The sequence below is a fragment of the Penicillium samsonianum genome (assembly GCF_028829775.1).
Source record: "Penicillium samsonianum strain IBT 33392 chromosome Unknown utg000002l_segment0_segment0, whole genome shotgun sequence".
Lineage (NCBI taxonomy): Eukaryota > Fungi > Ascomycota > Eurotiomycetes > Eurotiales > Aspergillaceae > Penicillium > Penicillium samsonianum.
This window is the reverse complement of record NW_026643260.1, coordinates 2,464,534-2,483,397: the sequence shown is the minus strand read 5'-3', so window position 1 is coordinate 2,483,397 and position 18,864 is coordinate 2,464,534. Positions and strand designations below refer to the sequence as shown.

At 49.7% G+C, this 18,864-nt stretch overlaps 6 protein-coding genes across 6 annotated transcripts; 3 read left to right on the top strand and 3 right to left on the bottom strand.

Annotated features, from left to right (window-relative positions):
- Nucleotides 1–2,004: 2,004 nt before the first annotated feature.
- N7471_002794 (putative eukaryotic translation initiation factor eIF-2C4) lies at nt 2,005–5,593 on the top strand (the record flags this gene model as incomplete). Its single annotated transcript, XM_057275514.1, has 7 exons — nt 2,005–2,254; nt 2,305–2,624; nt 2,698–2,823; nt 2,878–2,999; nt 3,054–3,265; nt 3,327–3,505; nt 3,563–5,593. The coding sequence occupies 7 exons, from the start codon at nt 2,005–2,007 to the stop codon at nt 5,591–5,593; spliced, it is 3,240 nt and encodes a 1,079-aa protein (XP_057140152.1).
- Nucleotides 5,594–6,413: 820 nt separating this feature from the next.
- Nucleotides 6,414–10,372, bottom strand: N7471_002793 (SAGA histone acetyltransferase complex subunit SPT7; the record flags this gene model as incomplete). Its single annotated transcript, XM_057275513.1, has 3 exons — nt 6,414–8,056; nt 8,112–9,244; nt 9,298–10,372. The coding sequence occupies 3 exons, from the start codon at nt 10,370–10,372 to the stop codon at nt 6,902–6,904; spliced, it is 3,363 nt and encodes a 1,120-aa protein (XP_057140151.1). The 3' UTR covers nt 6,414–6,901.
- Nucleotides 10,373–10,961: 589 nt separating this feature from the next.
- On the top strand, nt 10,962–11,679 carry N7471_002792 (VanZ family protein; the record flags this gene model as incomplete). Its single annotated transcript, XM_057275512.1, has 2 exons — nt 10,962–10,986; nt 11,045–11,679. The coding sequence occupies 2 exons, from the start codon at nt 10,962–10,964 to the stop codon at nt 11,677–11,679; spliced, it is 660 nt and encodes a 219-aa protein (XP_057140150.1).
- A 734-nt stretch (nt 11,680–12,413) lies between these two features.
- On the bottom strand, nt 12,414–13,835 carry ptpB (tyrosine protein phosphatase PTP1; the record flags this gene model as incomplete). The annotated part of the gene is made up of 3 exons (XM_057275511.1): nt 12,414–13,268; nt 13,323–13,588; nt 13,667–13,835. 3 exons carry the CDS (start codon nt 13,833–13,835, stop codon nt 12,414–12,416), a joined length of 1,290 nt encoding a protein of 429 aa, XP_057140149.1.
- A 1,090-nt stretch (nt 13,836–14,925) lies between these two features.
- N7471_002790 (uncharacterized protein) lies at nt 14,926–16,612 on the top strand (the record flags this gene model as incomplete). Its single annotated transcript, XM_057275510.1, has 2 exons — nt 14,926–15,399; nt 15,470–16,612. 2 exons carry the CDS (start codon nt 14,926–14,928, stop codon nt 16,610–16,612), a joined length of 1,617 nt encoding a protein of 538 aa, XP_057140148.1.
- Nucleotides 16,613–17,153: 541 nt separating this feature from the next.
- N7471_002789 (putative serine--tRNA ligase DIA4) lies at nt 17,154–18,746 on the bottom strand (the record flags this gene model as incomplete). Its single annotated transcript, XM_057275509.1, has 1 exon — nt 17,154–18,746. One exon carries the CDS (start codon nt 18,744–18,746, stop codon nt 17,154–17,156), a length of 1,593 nt encoding a protein of 530 aa, XP_057140147.1.
- Between the last annotated feature and the right edge of the window lie 118 nt (nt 18,747–18,864).

Genomic DNA, 18,864 nt, shown 5'->3' with positions numbered 1-18,864 from the left:
GCATTCTACGCGAGGTCCCGCTCCGCAGCTCGGGCCTATTATCATTTTTCTACTGTAGCACAGATCTTGTAGTCCTTCTACCCAGTCCTTTAGATTAATATTTTGTCAAACGACGAAGAATCAAACTCACCAACATGGCATCATGCCAATTACCTACACAGCGGTGGCCCAATCAGGATTCGAGTGAAAAGCTTGGGTTTTGCAGGGGTTGTTCAATTTTCATAGTCTTTATAGACTAATCCATTTGGTTTTAATATGTAATGTGAAACTGCGACCTAAGTGAGCATGAGATATCAAAAAGATTCCAGAGCCAAATTATATGGAAGTATTTATCCATGTCTCACTTTGCTCTCACTTTGGTCGCACTTTGGTTGCACTTTGATTGTACTTCATATTCTGAAAGTCCGTTTGTTGCTTGAAGTAGATCACGTCTACGGAGTATACCGAACCTGTCTTAGCCTTTATCGAGCTTGAATCGCATGATATTTTTTTTACCACCCTATACGCAGGTGGTGAAGCAGTGTAAAGAGCAATCAGCTCCGTCAGCTTCACGGCCACTCTAGAAAAGCCCACCAGTAAAAGTAAAAGGAATACTCTTAGCCAACCCATCGAAGCAAAGTGATACTTATACGTAGACTATTCGCTAATGGGTTGATTGTGCTTATCTTACCCAACCTTTTTCTTTTAATTTGCACCGTTGCTTAGAGACTGAGTCCCACGGATACTTCTTTTGCGAAGACATCATCCCTATCGGAATCCGATCCATACTCATGGCTTGTCTCCAGGCCTTCCACGTATCCTCCCTGTGTATCGTCCTCTGTTCGATGATAGAAGTCGACAGTTAAAGGGACCTGAATACGGAGTAGAGGGTCGTACCTTTAGTTTGTTTACTCCCCGTTTCCATTACGACTGGCTTTTGGCTGTTTACCCTATCTCGGGTACGGGCAGAAGGGGCCCTTTTGTCAAGCTCTGTCTGACTCGCTAGCCAGTTGCCTAGGACTGCTCATCAGGTGCTGTCATACCGAGCACAGTTGCCAGGGTGAGAGGGGTATACAACATATTTGTTGACTGGGATTTTGACCGGCCTCGATAAAAATAAAAGTAGATACTACACTACAACATTCGTATAATAGTACGTAAAGAGCTTGATAGCTACTATATGATATGGTATAGTAGAAATGATAGAGATTTTAATTTTCAGCTTTAAATAACGCGAAAGTGCGAGATGTCCAAGCACCGGGGTACCTAATATTGTTAGGAAAACCCTAGTATAAGCAAGTACCTTTTAGTCACATAGGGCGGACTTTGACTGCATTGGTGATCCATGGATACATACTACGTAGTGGGTATTACCTACATATGTAGTTATTCTATGGGTTGCTCCTGCCCTGGGAGATGTTATAAGATAACCTTGGAATCCCTACCTACATGTGTAGGTAGTGCCTAAGAAGGATGCTTCATAACATTCATCCTCAAAAGGAACGCACCTGCCTTCTCTATACCTCCTCTACTTTCCCTATAAAAGGGGTTCCCTCGTTGATTTCATTCCTTCTCCCTTCTTCTTCTTCCTCCTCCATCACTCTTCTTCACTTTGTCTTCTGCATTTCGGATTCCTGCACTTGTCTGCATACTCCTAAGCCGAAGACATTTCTCACTTTCACGTTACATACGTCTACCTTCCTGTGTAATCCCCATTCATATTCTCTGTTACAAACGTCACGTCTGGCTCACTCGAGTCCCTTAACCTTGTAAGTGATCATTCTAACAACACCTTGTCCTCTCCTACACCCCCTGTCCTCTCCTACACCGAGTCAAAACAAAGCTCTTCACTTGACATCGCCGAGCTGTGACACCACTCTGCTGTCAGAACAATCTCAGTTGGCTTTATCAATCTTACTTGGCGGCTTCACATCTGTGATCATATGCAGACATGACCTGAAAGGAAATAAAAGAAGAAAAAATATTTGACTAACGCAAGTTGATTATTAGGAGCATTGTCTCTCCATGGCTCCCAAAAAGGCCATGAAACCCTCGCCAGAGGACGAGGAGGAGCACAGGTCTCGCTCTGGGCACCGCTCCACGACCTCCTCCAAACACCAATCTACCCCCACATCTACTGCTGCTACGAAGACGTCTTCAAAGCCTCCCAACTCCTCTTCATCCTCCCGTCAACCCAAGCTTAGCCTTGATCTTCCTCTGCGTCCTTCTGCCCCTGTGGTAAAGCCTCTGGATCCGCGCCAGGCCCAGGAGTTGCGTGACCACAAGGCCAAATTGGAAGATGATGCAAGACGCAAAAAAAAGCAGAAAGCACTGCTTGGATGCGCCGAACTCGATACGACCCTGATACAGGTGAGCAGCGGAAGCCCAAGAGCACCGGTTCTAGTAGCAGTGACTCTCCCATCCGTCGAGTCGAGACCCCTCCAGAATTTCCGTCCACCTGGACAGCGGAAGAAAAGGCCAACTATGAGCGTCTCGCAAGAGAAGGCGTGAAAGTGGCTGTTTTTGAGCAACATAGACTCGACCAAGAGAGGATTGTCCGACACAAAGATTACATGACGGTTGCCTGGGATGGCTGCAAGAACATTGACATTCCCTGGCATCGATTCAAAATCAGGCCTTCTTCTGTAAGTTTGCGACCGATAATTCCTAGTGGCTCTACATCTGTGGATAATGAATTTTGCTAACCTTTTTTTCCAGGGTGCCCCCGAGGAGACTCAAATCCAGCGTCGTGTTGGCTACAACACTTCCGGCAAAGAGATCGAGGTCATGATGAACGCGTACCCGATCACTTCTTTCCCAGACAAGGCGGTTTACCAGTACGAGGTGAGGATTTCTTTAAACCCCGTTCAATGCCATTGTTTGCTCATCAATTACTAGATCAATGTTCTCCACGGAGACCAAAACGAGACCGACAGACGGGTCCTGAGAAAGTGCTGGAACAGTGCGACTCGAAAGGCACATATTCCTGATGGTATCTGGGATGGCGGAAGAATCTGCTGGTAAGTATAATACCTCTCTGATTGCTGGTACGGACTTTCTAATCTGTGTTGCAGGTCGCTGCGCAACTTTGATAACTGGAATGAGGGTATCGACTTCAAGGGTGACTTGACCCGAGACATCAAGACTCTTGCTACTGTTGATGAGTTCAAGAAGAATCCTACCTTCAGAATGTCTGTCATTCAAAAGCGAAAGATCAATCTGTCAGTGATCAACGCCTGGCTGCAAAACCGCCGTGATCTGGATGAACTCGTTATTGAATCTCTGAGTAAGTGTGCCCTTATTTCGCGTATTACTCTGTTTTTAATTCACCAAGCTGATAATGACAGGCTTCCTTGATCACTTGCTCCGTGAATGGCCCACTAAACAGTTCGCTGCAATCAAGCGGGCCTTCTTCTTCGACAAGCTTGGAGATGACGAGGAGCTGAAGCAAGAGTTTTACCAACCGCTCGCCAATATGGGTGCTTCCGTGTACCGAGGCATCTACCAAGCAATTAAACCGACTCCTGTAAGGCTCCGTCCGTTGATTCAAATTAAAGATTGGCAAACTGACGTTTACTTATAGCAAGGTCTGATCCTCAATGTTGATGTCGCCCACTGCGTCTTCTTTTCTCGTATTAGTCTTATGGGCTACATGATGAATGTAAACGGGTGGAACGACAAGTCAACTCTGGTCAGGAACCTCCAGTCTACCCGCGACGAATATGGTGGTACGAAGGAATCGAAGTGGTTCGCACAGGTGAACAAGAAGATCCAGGGTCTTCGAGTGGCACCCAACTACGAGGGTTGCCCTTTCAAGATGAAGAGTTTCATTGTCAAGGGCCTGATTCATGCTAAGCCCAAGGAGTTTTTCATTGACTATACCGACAAGGCTTCTGGGAAGTCTACTCGAATTCACCTTGAAGAGTATTTTATGAGACGGTACAACATCCGCCTCGAATATCCCAATATGCTCTTGGTCGAGATGCAAAAGGAAGATGTGCACTACCCAGCCGAGTTCCTGGTCATCAAGGGCCTTCAGAGATATCGCTACAAGCTCACCGATGTGCAGGCGGCACAAATGATTCAATGGTGTGCAACCAGGCCTCCGAAACGTTTGGCCAATGCTCGCCAGTCCAAGGATCTTCTTCAGCACAAGGATGACCCGATTCTGAAACTTTATGGCATGAAGATCAGTGACCAAATGATCAAGACCAAGGCCCGCCTGCTTCCGAGTCCCGAGATTCAGTTTGGGGGCAACCGCAAACACAACCCTCAGCATTCGGGAAGTTGGGATCTTCGCGGTAAGAAGTTTTACAAGCCCAATGAAAAGGCCCTTCAGGCTTGGGGCGTCGGGTTCTTTTCCGGACATCGAAAGTCAATCAGTCAGGATCAGACCCTTAGCTGGGTTGAACAATTTGTCAAGATGTACAAGAGCATGGGTGGGGAGGTGACTGGCCGACCGGTTGTCAAGGGATTGAGCGAAGACGTTGGCACCAGTGTCAAAAAGCTGTACGATGCGATCGCGGCGCAGAACCAGAGAGAGCCCCAGCTCATGGTATTCATCGTTCCTGACAAGGACTCTTGGGTCTATCTTCGCCTCAAGAAGTCTTCCGACTGCCGATACGGCACTCCCTCTCAAGTGCTCCAATCTGCACACTGCATCAACAATAAGCCTCAATATCATGCGAATTTTCTCATGAAGGTGAATGCCAAGCTTGGAGGAATCACTGCTCGGGCTGTCCCCAAGTCAAAGAGTTCAGGTCTACGGCCAGGCTCCATGATCATTGGGGCAGATGTCACTCATCCAATGATGGGTGTGTGGACCCCATCATTGGCAGCTATGTCAGTTTCGGCAAATTCCACTGCAACTCGCTACATGGGTGGATGTGAGACCAACGGAGATCGAATTGAGATTATCCGGGACAAAGTGGTCGAGTATATCCTCCACCCCATGGTTGCTGAGTGGAAAGCGACTGTTGGGGGTGGCAAGGCTCCTGAGTACGTCTACTATTTCCGTGACGGTGTGTCTGCGTCGGAATACCAGAGAATTCTTTCAGAGGAGGTCCCTGCAATCCGCTTTGCCATTGCACATGCATGTGGTCAGGCAATCTGGGGAGGCAAGATGTGTGTTGTGGTTGCCAACAAGCGCCACCATCTTCGAGCGTTCCCTGACCCCAAGAATCGTGCGGCTGCGGACGCCCACGGTGCCCCCCTGCCGGGCACTCTTATTGATCGAGATGTGACTAGCCCACACGATTGGGACTTCCTGCTCTACACGCACATTGCTCTGCAGGGAACTCCTCGCCCGGTCCATTACCATGTCTTGTTGGATGAGATGGGCCTCAAGCCCAATGACCTTGAGGGAATGATCAATGATCATTGTTACCAATACATCCGCTCCACAACCTCTGTGTCTGTCCACCCCGCAATTTACTATGCCCACTTGATTTCGGTTCGTGCTCGCCACCACGAGGATGTTCCTATTACCTCTGGCCCCCAGAGTGGCCCGGAGGTGAAAATGACAAACCCGAAGCCCAAGGAGCCCCGAGCCAAGAGATTGCTTCCCATTGAAGGCACCTCAAACAAGCTCGCCCTGGGCATGTGGTACGTCTAATCCAAGTTCAACGCTTCTATGGTTGTGAACAAGATTCACCTTGTTTGCTCCATCACGGTGCCGGTTCCCTTCCAAGGCACTTGTCCTATGATTCGACTCAGTTTTCTCTATCTGCGAACTGCTTTGCGTATTACTTCACGTTTCTTTTTATGTTATTGCTCGAGCGGAACTTCGATGGCGTTACTTTTGTGATGCTGCTCTTCAGGATGGCTTGATCTGAGCAGTAGGGCTGCGGTAGCTGTTGTTCGCAAGAACGACTGGGCTGCATGCTTGAGGCTGGTCTTGCATTTCTGAATGGGCCATATTTCTTTCTGTTGTATCTTAGTGGAAATTGTTTCCGATTTTATCGTTAGCACTGCTCGATCTGGACCTGGTTTTAATGGGCGGTTGTTCCTAGAAACAACTTAGCTCATTGTATTCCGAGGCTGATCTTCAGCCCATGACGATTTAGTTTCATATTTCTTTTACCATGTTGTTAACCCAGAAAATACAAAAAAAGGCCCCCTTTCCCCAGGATATTTTATTCCCTTGTGCAATCAATAGATTTAAAATAATTAGACGTCTTTTTTTATTGTGGGATTGAACTTTATAGATAGACATTGAAACCCTTCAAAGTGGATTGGCTTGCTCTTTTTTCTTTTTTTTTTGTGCGGACATCTATCTCTAATACAAGACTAAAGGATTCATTCCAGAGAGCTTTGCTGGAGTCATGATTGGAGACAGCTGCTAGTCCCTACTTCTAGTCATTTCTAGGGTTAAGTAGCAGGGCAAGGTACCCATTGATCTTAGCTTGAGCTAGCACCTAAGGACGAAATACAAGTCACACGAGAATGAATCTGAATTGAATAAATCTGAATAGGTATTCGGTCACAAAATGAAAAGTCCCATCAAGGGACGTTATGATACAAAGAGACTAAAAGGGGAATCATCCAGTTGCCTTTCCAGCCAAGGACAGGAAAGAAGGGAAAGGAAAATCAAAAAAGTAACCGGTAAAATACAAGGACTGGATTATGTATCGCTGCAAGTTTGAGGGTCAAAGGATACAGTCCGCCAATAGTCAAATATTGGGTACTGGCTGATATGGCTGCTCACTCCCTGTTCGTCTATTGTATCGTGGCAAGGGGACACAAAAGCCTGTCTGGTTGTGTCGTGATACATGGGTCGCAGATATCGAAAATCAGAATAAAAATGCAGGCAGGTATGCAAAGGTAAAGCATGCGACGCAAGAGAAGGAGAGGAGGTCGGAAGGAAAGTATAGGGCCATGTTCGAAGTCAACCATAGACCTACCTGACCTTGGAGGTTACACATCATGCTCCGTTGGTCATGGATTCACCGGCGCCATCAACGAGGCCGGTTCCTTCGGTCTTCATATTGGTATTTGTTGCCTGGTCACCAGCCGTCTGGTCGCCTTCACCATCGGGGTTGAAGTTGGGCATTTCGAGGGCCACGCCACTGTTCTTCTTGGCTTTCTTCTTACTTGGCTCTGCGCCGCCAGTTTTGGATGCCATCGGTGGAGCAGCTCGTTTTTGCGGGCTGGATGTAAGACCCGGGAGATTAGACTGGGGGATTTTGCCAGAGGCTGGGAGACGGGGTTTGATCGCCATGGGCCGCTGCTTAGGGGGCAGCTCCAGGTCTTCCACAAGAGGTTCATCATTGTGTGCGTCAAGCTTGCCCTTGAAGAACTCCTGTAGGAGTCCAATCTGGCGAGATAAGTTGTCCGTTGAGATGCGTCCGTATGGGGGCGGAGGAGCGAAAAGAGTAACGGTCGGTGAAACACTCGTGCTTTGCGGATTGGCCGCATTGAACATCCGATTTTGAAGCAGATGTAAGGGAACACTGAGCGTGGAAAGGCCAAACTCCCGATCCAAGCCCAGTTCCTTGAAACCGAAGAAATCCTCATCAATATCCTCAGCAAAGTCACCGCCGACGAATTGTTCACTGCCGTCGGCAAATGCGTTTGAGCCATCTTCGCCGCCTTCAAGGGCGGGTCGAAGAAGTTCTGTCAGGAGTGACCTGAGTCGATCATGAGCAGTGGTGAGCTTGGTTCCCAGACGATCCACATCATCCTTGATATAGGACTCCAGTTCATCTATGTGGATCCCCACGGTAGACAAGGTGTGCAGAACAATTTCAGAACGAGTGTATGCAGGTTTCCATTCAGCAGCCGAAGGTGTAGCTTCAAGTGACTCGGTAGTAGGAACCTTTGGTGTTTCCATATAAGACTTGAAGGTGGACCCTAGCTTATGGAAAAAGTCGGCGGCAATATCTGTAACTGCCTCAAGAGCAGATGGCTGGTATTCCTCAAAGCCAGTGTGATAGAAAACCTTAGCGACCGAACGCTGCAATGCTGCCCTACAGGCCCAGGGGGCAATGACAGGGCCGTTGTCATTCATGACATGTGGTTCGATGTCTTGCTCGAGAAATGGCTCGGGTTGATATTTTTGGAATTGATTTTGGTACATCTAGAGAAAGGTTAGTTGAGAGCTCGAGTCATAACAGAGTAATGGACTCGCATACCTGAGATTGAAGCTGCATCTGCTTGACGATGCCAATTTTTGAGCAGATCTTGCGCGTTTCTTGCATCTGCCGCATGTTCGAGTTCATCTTCTGAGTCAACTTGCTCTCCGGTTGAATGAAACGACCTTTTGGAAGCATATGAAGGAACTCTTCAGAGGCATCAACAACATTGCCTTGCGCGTCTTCCTTCCAGAGTAGCCGCTCAGGAAGATCAGGAACACCAGACATGACATCATAATAATAAGGCAGCATCTGGTCTTCTTCCACCTCAATGCCTTCTGCAAGGCTCTCGCCTGCGGCCTCGGGTTCCATGGCCTGGGAGTCGCCATCGCGAGACTTGTCGGCTTCGATAGTAGCTTGTTTCTGGTGTCGAAGCCATCGGCGCATACCAGCTTTACTTCTGAGTAAAGCGGGTTCTTCGGAGTTGAGCTTGTCTCCCCGGAGGAGACGATGTCGCTCCGCCGCAACGCGCGCTCTATCTCTTTTGGTGACTTGCTTCCACACTTTGTACTCGGGGTCTTCCGGTTCTACGCCACCGGAAACTGACATGGCACTGAGCGCAGTTGTCGACGTACTCGGGCCGTCGATATCCATATCATCCTGGCTCGCTGCAGCTATCGCGCCTGGACCAGCAGGGTCAGACGGCGTGTTAGATCCAGGAGGTGGTGTGGAAAATCCATTTTGACTAGCTTCACCGGCAGCGTCCGAATCTGCGCGAACTGGTGCAGTTGGTTGAGTGCTAGGGGCCCTGGCAGGACTGGGAGTATTACGGGAAGGGGCTGTTCCTTTTTTGGAAGTCTTCTTGCCAGGAGCTTTTCTACCTCGCGAGGACATGATGGGCTCATCGTCACTCTCCTCAGCGCCGTCGTTGTCAGCAAGCTGGAGTCGACGTTCTTCGGCTTCAACTTCGGCACGGTCCCTGATGACAATTTCTGGAATGAGAGGGACAAGCTTCTCGGTCTCCTTGCGCATGTAAAGTGCGTGCTTCCGCAGAGGATGTTCGGTGTTCGTATTGTATTTCAAGCAATTCGCCCAAATAAGGGTGAGGTCATCGACAAAGTCTTGTTTTGATCTATACTGTAAGCCTTTCAGCTTTTTGGTCATTGATCCAAGGTCCATCGGGTGCTTGATGACTAGTGGGAAGTTAGTAGATGAAACAGATAATTGCGTTGCAAGGGCCGCTTACTCGTATGATAGTCCGGCGCATCGCGTTTGTTGACGCGAGTCAAAAAAGCAGTTGAATGTTCTGTCATAGCTTTAAGCTCACTGAGAACCTTTTCCGCAGCTTCATATAGCTCTTCCTGGCCGACTTTGTCTTCGTTCGCCCATTTGCTGCGGTTCTTGCGAACCTCACTCAGCAAGCTCCGCAGCTCGGCATCCGATGCCTGTACCCTGTCTCGCTTCTTGTCAATTCGTGCGATAAGGTTTTTCAGAGTCAAACTGGAAGCACCCAGGTTGGTATTACTCAAGGAACTGTAGCCATTAGAAGCCCCGGAGACATTGTTGCCGCCCATGTTGGCCTGGCCGGATATCTCTGCCTCGACTTGTCTTTCCGACTCTTCCAAGCGTTGTTGATCAAGCATGGCATCCCGATCATTCTCAAGGGTGTAGAAAATAGTGTGGAAGCTTCTTCTGGCAGCCTCCTCCGTTGCTTTCTTGTCTTCCTCGAGTTGCTTTCGGAGATCCTCCATTGTCTCCTTCTTGGGCTCTTTAAGTCCATCTGCAATGGTGGATATCGAGATGCTGGGACGTAATGGCGCGGCACCACTAGGTTCCTGTGACGCAGCAGCAGACTTGGTTTTCAGAGGGGATTCAGCAGCATCGTCCATTTCCTCGTCTTCGTCATCATCATCGTAGTCATCGTAATCATCGTCGTCGAGCTTTCGGGCAGTCTTTTGTGGAGCGGTGGAAGGGGGAGGCGCATCATCGACGCGTTCGGGTTGAGCCTCGGACGGCTCAGTAGTTTCCCCAGCCGCAGGGATATCGTCCGGATATCGTCCAGAGAACAGCGCACTTATTTTCGCCTCACTGCGGCGATACAATTCACGGAATTGAGCAATGCGCGGGTCCTCTTCGGGCGCGATATCGGCTTCGGATGTCGAGCTGGGGTTCGGTGCCTCGGCGCCAACAGAGCCGCGTATTTGGGGTGTCCGGGAGCCAGATAAAGTCTTCACTAAGCCATTGACTGGTCGGGGAGAGTCCTGAAGATCATCTGGGGGCCGAATATTGCCCGGAGGCCAGGCGTTGTGGCCGAGCGACATGCTCGCTCCAAAACCCCGGTTCTGGGGCGGGCGAGACTCGATTCTCCGCGATTAGGATTACGGGCCGATCGGACGCGACACGGGGGTCGGAGAAGGGACAAAAGGCATAGAGATAGAAAACACCGCCGGTAAAATTGACTGAAGATGTCAAAACGGCAAAAAATGATAGCGTGGCGGAGAGGTTTGATGAAGAAGGTCCGGGGGAGCTTCATAGGAAGTTTCTCTGGACGGGGATGAAGTACAGGGCATGAAGGCGGAGTCAACCGGCAGATCTTGTCTCATTGTCACTATTTCGACTTGCGATCAATCGCTATTGTTCACATCTTGACTTATTTGCAATCTATTATTCTCTATCTTTTGTTGGATTTACTGTGGATTTGTCTGTTCCTGTATCAGCTTTCCACCTCTTCTTTGTTGTTGTGAACATCCCCATTGCTCCGCATATGACGCACAAGGCATCAGCTGGGGCCGAACTCCTCCACATTTGACAGCTCTCCCGACGAAGACTGGACAATCACCTTCATAAACAAAAGAGTTTCACCCAAAGCTTCTTTTCACTTTTCCCTCACTGACCCGATTCTCGACCACCATGCGCATTCGCTACCCTTTCGCAGGTATGCTTTGTTGACTTACCATTCTGCTTCCGGCGATCTCTCAGCTAACCGCCCTCAGGTGCCTTCATCTTCCTGCTGTTCTTGGCCGGCTACATTGGTCTTCTTCCACACAGCACCTCTTCAACGATACCAACACATCTTCAACCCAATGACAAGTTCCTCCACCTCGTCACCTTTTTCCTACTTTCAGTAACATTTTACTGGGTCCTGGACACTACCCGTCGGCGCACGCTACACGTGACCCTCGTGGTCTGCACATTAGGGCTGGGTGTTGGCTCTGAAGTTGTGCAGGGTTTCCTTCCAAATGGTCGAGACTTTGATCTATTCGATATTGTCGCCAATGTTGTGGGTAGTGTAGGCGCCGTCGGACTTTGTAACTGGTACCACCGGCGCATGATGGAACGCCGCCGACAAAGTCGGTATGGCATGATGGAGGATGGTACTGAGGACGTCGAGCTCGGTGGTGTGACCGGGAACTCTCGTCGCGACTCAGAAGTCATGGGCCCGCAAGAATCCGGTGTCATGGATCTTGAGCAGGAAGTCGACAACTGGGACGAGAACGCAGTTGAGACTTGGGATACGGAAGACGCGCCGGGTCCTGAGCGAGAAGCTGCTCCTCCTAGTTATCATGAGACTGGCCCGGTCGGTGACCAATCGGCTGCAATCCCTGCTGCGGCAAAACGTATTGATTAAGGTTACTTCCAACTGGAGCGAGGTGTGTTTTGTGCTTCCGAAAGGAGCATCTATACGCTGCATTCAGATCTTGTTTTGCTATACTCTCTGTTCTTATGATGATGGATTTCATGTCTTGGTCTCACGTCGGTATGATACCAATCTCAATTTTGTTTTATTGATTTGTTTATATTGTTTATATTGTTATATTATGCTTTGATGGGGATGATCTTCTATGGGCAAACGCACGGTTACTTAAGGTGATAGGCGAAGAGTGCAGGAGAATTATCGTCATTTTCAAGGGATTGTACAGTGGCGTGGATTTACTGGGAAGATGTAGGAGTTGCTACATAGCCATAAAAATGCTAATAACAAAATCTGATACCAAAAAAACCTATGATACAAATGGGTTACTCGGCGAAAGTAGAATGTCTCAGAGCAGTCTGCAAAGCATACAATATCACCAATTGGCTAATATACAGTGACTCTAGGGCGACCTCGGGAGACTGACAGTGCTAGTCAATAAGCAATATAACTACATCCAAGATAATAACCAAAGTAACAAAACGGGGGGTATTTCAACAGAAAGAAAAAAATATATAGCAGGGGGATGGAACAAGGCATAATTCAGAAAAAACCGCAAGTTCAAAACCAAGGAAACACCGGATGCCATGAAGGGATGCAACATAAACATAAACTTCTCGTCCAAAGTTCATGATCACAGATGGGACGAAAAGGTCAAGATTGAGCGGGCGTCATTCATTATCAGAATCAGAAAGCTCCGGCGTACCGGACCGACTTCTCGTCGGCGTATGAGCGTGATCTGGGACAGCTTCCAACTCCGGCTTGGAAGTTGGCAAGTAATCTGCCTGGTCATTCAACTTGGCCATTTTCGCAGACCGTTCTTCGCTGCCATTAGGCGAGTCCATGTTCCAGTCTGTAATCTTGCCCAGCTTCCGATCGGTTTGTTCTCGGAGCACTTCGTAAATAAATTGCATCTGCATCTCGTTGTAGACCATCATCATCCGTTGCTCGCGCATCTGGTTGACAGTTTCGAAAACAGGGTCGACCTCTGGATGTTCCATATCTAACAGATGTCCGGACTCCAGCTCGCACAGCAAATGGTCAAGCGCGATGAAAGTTCCCGTCCGACCAACTCCTGCGCTGCAGTGCACGATTCGCGGATTATCTGGGGTGGATTTGGAGGCTGACAACTTGATCAAGTCGAGAAGGGCTTGACGATCACTGCCTTCGGGTTTGGAGTAATCGGCCCAGCCAGCAAAAAGGAAATGCCAGACAATCTTTGACTCCGAACCGATGGCCAGTTCGAGTTTGCGGATTTCAGAGCGTGATCTAGCGTCGAAAGTTGATTCCAACAACGTCACCCTACCCAAGACACCGGGTTCTGTTTGCTCACTCTCATCGAAGAGAACGTCCGACTCATCCGCCAGTAGTACCATCGAAGCCTGTTCCGTATCCAATGGGAAGTATTGAGCGCACTTTTCCCGGCCCGCTTCAAAAGTTTGAGTAAGCATCACAATAACACCGACCTCCTGGCTTTCATGGAAGACCATGTGCCAGAAGTCCGCAAGATGTCCAAGTTTGGGGCCCTAATTAATGGTAAGCAAAACCCATGTATAATTTCTGACGAATGCGCAACCTACCTGGGTTGCTATATATTTCCTTCCTTCCCGTGTCACCGAGTCTTCCAGTCTGATCGGAGATGCGTTGATAAAATCACACTCGCCCTCGGCCACCCGCAGATGGATCCGGCAATTTGCCCAGGCCTGGACATTAAAATATCGATTCCTCTCTTTAACTTTTGGGTCTGACTCTAGGGCCCAAGGATGCAAGAGATCATTGGCCAGCATACCCTCGGCCAGACGTGTGCGCTGCATCCATTCCAGATCCTCAAACTTGTCATGGATCTCTGCATAAGGAAGCGGTCAGTCACATTCCACGTGCAGGGTTGTATTCTCCGATAGGCGTTTATGCACCCCTCACTCACCCGAGACAGATTGACACAGGAACGGTGGAACATCTTCTGTATTTCCAGCTTCCAGGTTGGGGTTGTCCTGATCCGCACCGAGTATATCGAGGCCCGCGTCGTCATTCTCGGGCAGTCCGCGCTTGGTCGCCTGGACGCTGGTGTCGATCTTGATAGTCGGATGTGCCATCTTCGCGGCAGCGATCCGCCGGAATGCTCGGACTTTACCGATGACACCACGCGCTTTCCTCTTGACGGATCTGGCTTTGGACCGGTTTTTGTGCGGGGCAGACTCGAAGGAAGGAGAGGGCGAAGGAGATGGATCGGTTCTCACGTCGCTGTCAAAATCTGCAGACACTGATGTTATCTGCAGTGATGACAGATCGGGACAGCTATAGAAGCTGTCCCGGGAAGACGTGTCCAGGGCCAGATTTTTTGAGGATCGCGGGGGTTGGGCGTCGAGGAAGTGGAGGAGAGCGTCGCAATAAAAGTGCCCTCGTATAGGGTGTCAGGCCGTATACTTCCGAGTCCACCTGATTGATATTATCAGAAAACAGGTTAAAAAGGACCGAAGCCGAAGAAGCCGAGAGTTTAAAGAAAAGAAGAGAGTAAAAAAAAAAAAACAAGGCGAAACTGGAGACGGGCTAAAAGGAGAGAAAGTGGAGGGGCGATTAAAAGAAAAGCCCCGAGGTCGAGTATTTAGTAGTACTTTATAGTATAGAAGTGTTCTATAAACTCATATGAAGCAAACTAATATATGAAGCCAAAGAGAAATTATTTATGCTTTCATATTCTATCCAAGATACCACTCTGTAGTAACTGTCGCATTGGTAATTGGCTTGCCACCTATCGAATTCAGCTGCTTGCGGCATCCCACATTCATACATAATGGAGATCTGCTATTAATATTTTATTTACATGTATTATATTGGCTGGAACTGAATTCTGATAGAAACAGGGACCTTCCTAGGATCTATTTTATCTAGTTTATCTATTTTACCCCTTAATGACCTTGTATGACTCTATTACTTGTCCTTGTATACTCTATTTACTTCTTTTATTTACTTCTTTTGGCGGGGAAAGCCTTCCCTTCGGAGTTCATACTCTTTCTGTTTCTCTTCCTATCCTCTTCTCTTTATCCTCTCTCTTCATCTTCTCTTTATTTCTTTCCCTTCCTTTTACAATAATCTCCAATTTCCATCCTCGGTCTCGGATGACGCCCTCTTATGCTGACAGGTGTTGAGCACCCCCGGTTCGCATATGTCAACAAATCTCCAGAAATGGTCTCCCAAGCTCAGATCGTTGATCGCACAACCGCCCAAAGCACTGCTTCCCTAGTATCGCGTCCCTCAAGCAGACGACACCGTTCCGGTCGCTCGCATCATGGCGGCTCCTCGCATCCCTCCTCGAACGATTTCCCAATCTTCACATACACGGGTGACACCGAGGTCGTGATTCGCGCCGGATCGCAGGAAAGGCGTTATCTCCTCCACAAATTGATATTATCACAATGCTCGGGTTTCTTCGAGGCGAGCACCAATGAGGACTGGTCGCGCCAAATGGCTTTGTGTCCATCTAAGCCGGAGGGGATGTTGTCGCGACTGAGTGAGGATGATGATTTCTCGAACGGGTCAACACTGGCACCGTCTGATAACGGTGGACTCTCGACGCGACCAGGAGAAAAGAGACGTTGGCGGTATGAGCTTGACTGGGAGAATCGCGCGGAGGATGAAGAGGCGATCCTTGTCCAAAAGGTACGCCTTGCGCCGGCGCGTCGCATAATCTCATCTTCGCGAATAATGCTAACGTCGCGTGTTGAAACAGCAACCAACCTATGACCCCATGTTTAGTGGCGACCAAGCTGCATTTCCTCCAACAATGACCAAACCGTCCAACGCCCAGGCAGGCTTCTTTCGATCTATGGCGAACCTAGCAGGGATGCAGTCGGTGGCCCACCTACCGCAGACGGGGGAACACGCCGTCGCGGTCGATCCCTTAATACGTGACTATGACAATCTACTACGAATATTTTACAATCATGCCCCCATTATCAACAGTGTCAACATCGCATCGGCATATACAGAGTGCAAATCCCTCCTCGCATTGGCGGATATGTACGACGCGCTTCCGGTGACAGGGCCCCGCGTGGACCACCACCTACTCGGCTTTGGATCTCGTCTATTCAAACAAATCGCCAAATACCCACCCAGCTACCTCAAGCTAGGATATCTCGCCCGCAGTCGGGTAATCTTCTCCGAAGCCTTGATTCATGTCGTCGGCCAGTGGCCCGCCGCCCTACCAAGTCTGCGAAACGGCTCCTACGCGCCTCTACCAGACTCACTCCTAGATGTGATCGAAGACAAAGTAGAAGATCTCGACGAGCTCAAAGCTCGCGTCGAATCCAAGCTTCTGCGCCTATCCCTAACCACCTCGCGCGGCGAACGTGTCGGCCCCTCAAACGCATACCTGGACTGGCTGGCCGTATGTCTATTCCGCCAATGGCTGATAGAAAGCACCACGCCACCGCCAGCTCCCATACTTAAGAACGCGGGCCCAAGCGATGGCCCCGCCCAGCCTACCGCATCAGCGTCACACCCGACAAGCACGTCGCGATCAACCACCTCCCCAGACCCGTCTGCGCGCATCTATAGATTGATCGGCTCGTCTTCCGCGCAGGCATACCTGCCCCACGACGAGCTAAAGCGCTTCCTCAAACTCCATCCTACATCCTCCGCCGGCTCGCTTTACACGCGCGAGACTCTGAAACGCTTCGAGCGCAAGATGGACGAGATGAAACGGCTGGCACGGGATATCGTCAAGCCGCTAATGCGTAGTTTCCTCGAGTTGGAGCTGAAAACTCCGGACCAACCAACCACTGGCACTGCTGTCCCTCGTGAGAATACTCCGACGGGATTGCCATATCTGACATGCACCCGTGTTGAAGATATAGATCTACCTTGGAAATGAGCCCGACAAGTTCTTGGGATCTATCTATTTGGCTTACATTTTGTCCGCCCTAATCATCTTTTGGATATCTCTGCCCTATTATTTCTGTTATCTGCAATTTCCTTCTCAGGCTGCTGGTCTTGTCTGACGAAAGAGACCAGATTGTACTCCTGCCTCTGTGGTTTGCAATGATGTGATGTTTATTTGATCTATGTTGTTTTCCTTGTTTCTGATTCATGTGTTCACGAAGTCATGAATGGCTCTGCCTCTTATTTGTTCTGTTATGTTTTTATTTAATGTTCTGCTCTATCCTGCGCCCAATAAGCCAGGGTTCGGAGGTCTTTAAGACCTCAATTTTGTTTATGTTTTTAGAGATACCAAAAGATCACAGGTAATGCAATGGAAGGTTCATGAAAATAACCACGTATCCTTCTTATAGTATAGATAGCTTAGATGAAATAGACTTGTAATATATGAAGTATATATCCACCACATCCCTAAAAAGTACATAATATACAGCGTCTCGACGAGGAGAGCGAGAATAATCCTTCATCCCTCCCATCTAGCTCCGACCAATACTCTCCATCCCATCCATCCAAGGCCGCAAAACCTCAGGAATAACAACAACACCCCGCTCAGCATCCCACCCATTCTCCAAGATCGCAGCCAGCACACGCGGAACAGCCATAGCAGTGCCATTAACCGTATGCGGGAACCTTGACTCTTTAGCGCCACCGCCACGCACCCGAGCCGCCAACCGCCGACTCTGGTAATCTGTGCAGATAGAAGCAGAAGTAACCTCACCCCAAGCCGACTCCAAATGATGAATCTCAGGATCAACCGGCATAGCAGTACCACCCGACGTCGCACGCAGACGAGACGGGAAGAGCGCCTCGATATCTCGCTTGCGCGTCGCGCTAGCACCCAGATCCCCACTAGGCATCTCCAGCACACGACACGGCAGATGCAGCGCCGTCAGGATCTCCATCTGCATATCCAGCAACTCGTTGAACATATCGTCCGAGCTCGGCACGGCCCCGTCCACGCTATCCGTCCAGCCGAACAGCTCGACCTTGGTGAACTCGTGCACGCGGTAGAGACCCTTCGTATCGACGCCGCGGGAACCCGCCTCGGCGCGGTAGCAGCGGCTCGCGCCGACGAGCTTGATAGGTAACTCGGAGGCGTTGATGTCGCGGCCCGCGTACATGGCGGCTAGAGGGATCTCGGCGGTGCCGGTTAGCGAGCGTTGGGGTTTGGTGTTTTTGTCGCGTTCGTTCTGCTCGATAGACCAGATCTGTTGCTCGTTGTGTTGGTCGCGTGGCTGGAAGCCGCATGCTTCGGCGATGTAAGAGTAGACGATTGAGGGCGGTGCAACGGTTTTCCACCCCCGGCGTCGGGCTATGCTCAGCGCGTACTGGACGAGTGCTTGTTCGAGCATTGCGCCTTCGTTGATCAGGAAGTACCAGCCCCATCCTGTCGTTGTGGCGGAGCTGGCGAAGTCGAGGAGGTTGAGCTCTGTGCCGATTGTGACGTGCGAGCGGGCTTGGAGCTCGGTTTGGGATTGGCGGGTCCAGGTTGGGGGTTCTTCCGGGTTGAAGTTGATGTATCGGACGAGAGTTGGGTCGTGGCCGATGGGTGTGAATGGGGAGGAGAGGTTTGGGAGGGAGAGGGCGAGGCGGTTGATCTCTTCGGTGCAGGTTGCTTTGCGTTCTGTCATGGAGTGCGAGTCGTCCTTTAGGCGCTGAGCTTCTGACTTGAGTTCGGCAAGTTCCTCGCTTGGACTCAGGCCCTTCTCGTTGGTGTTCCCATTTCCTGTATCTTGCCGAGTCGCAATATGTAGCTTGGCGATGGTCTTTTCTAGTTGCTTAATGCGGGATCGAGGGGTTTTTAGGTCGTGATCGAGCTGTCTAGCTTCCTCTGATAATTGTTGAATTTTCGACGGATACCCGGCGTGTCCTGCATAGTTGCGATCTACGCAGTTCTGTGCATAGAGGTCGGCATTTTGGCGGATGTGTTTGACGTCCGGCGTGGGCTTCGGAGCTGTTGCGGGTCGTAAGATGTCTCGATTGCGTCGGGCGGAGGAGAAATTGCGCAGAGATGCTTTCAATCCATATGAATTTCTGCAATTGAAGCAGACATACGAAGTGAGCGCCATTGGAGTTGGAGAGGAAGATGACCCGAAGAGAACGGGCAATGTGGTAGTGGACCTCCCGCCTTACCCTTTTGGGAGGATCTGCATGTCCTCCGTACAACATGCAAGTATGCAGGGCCAC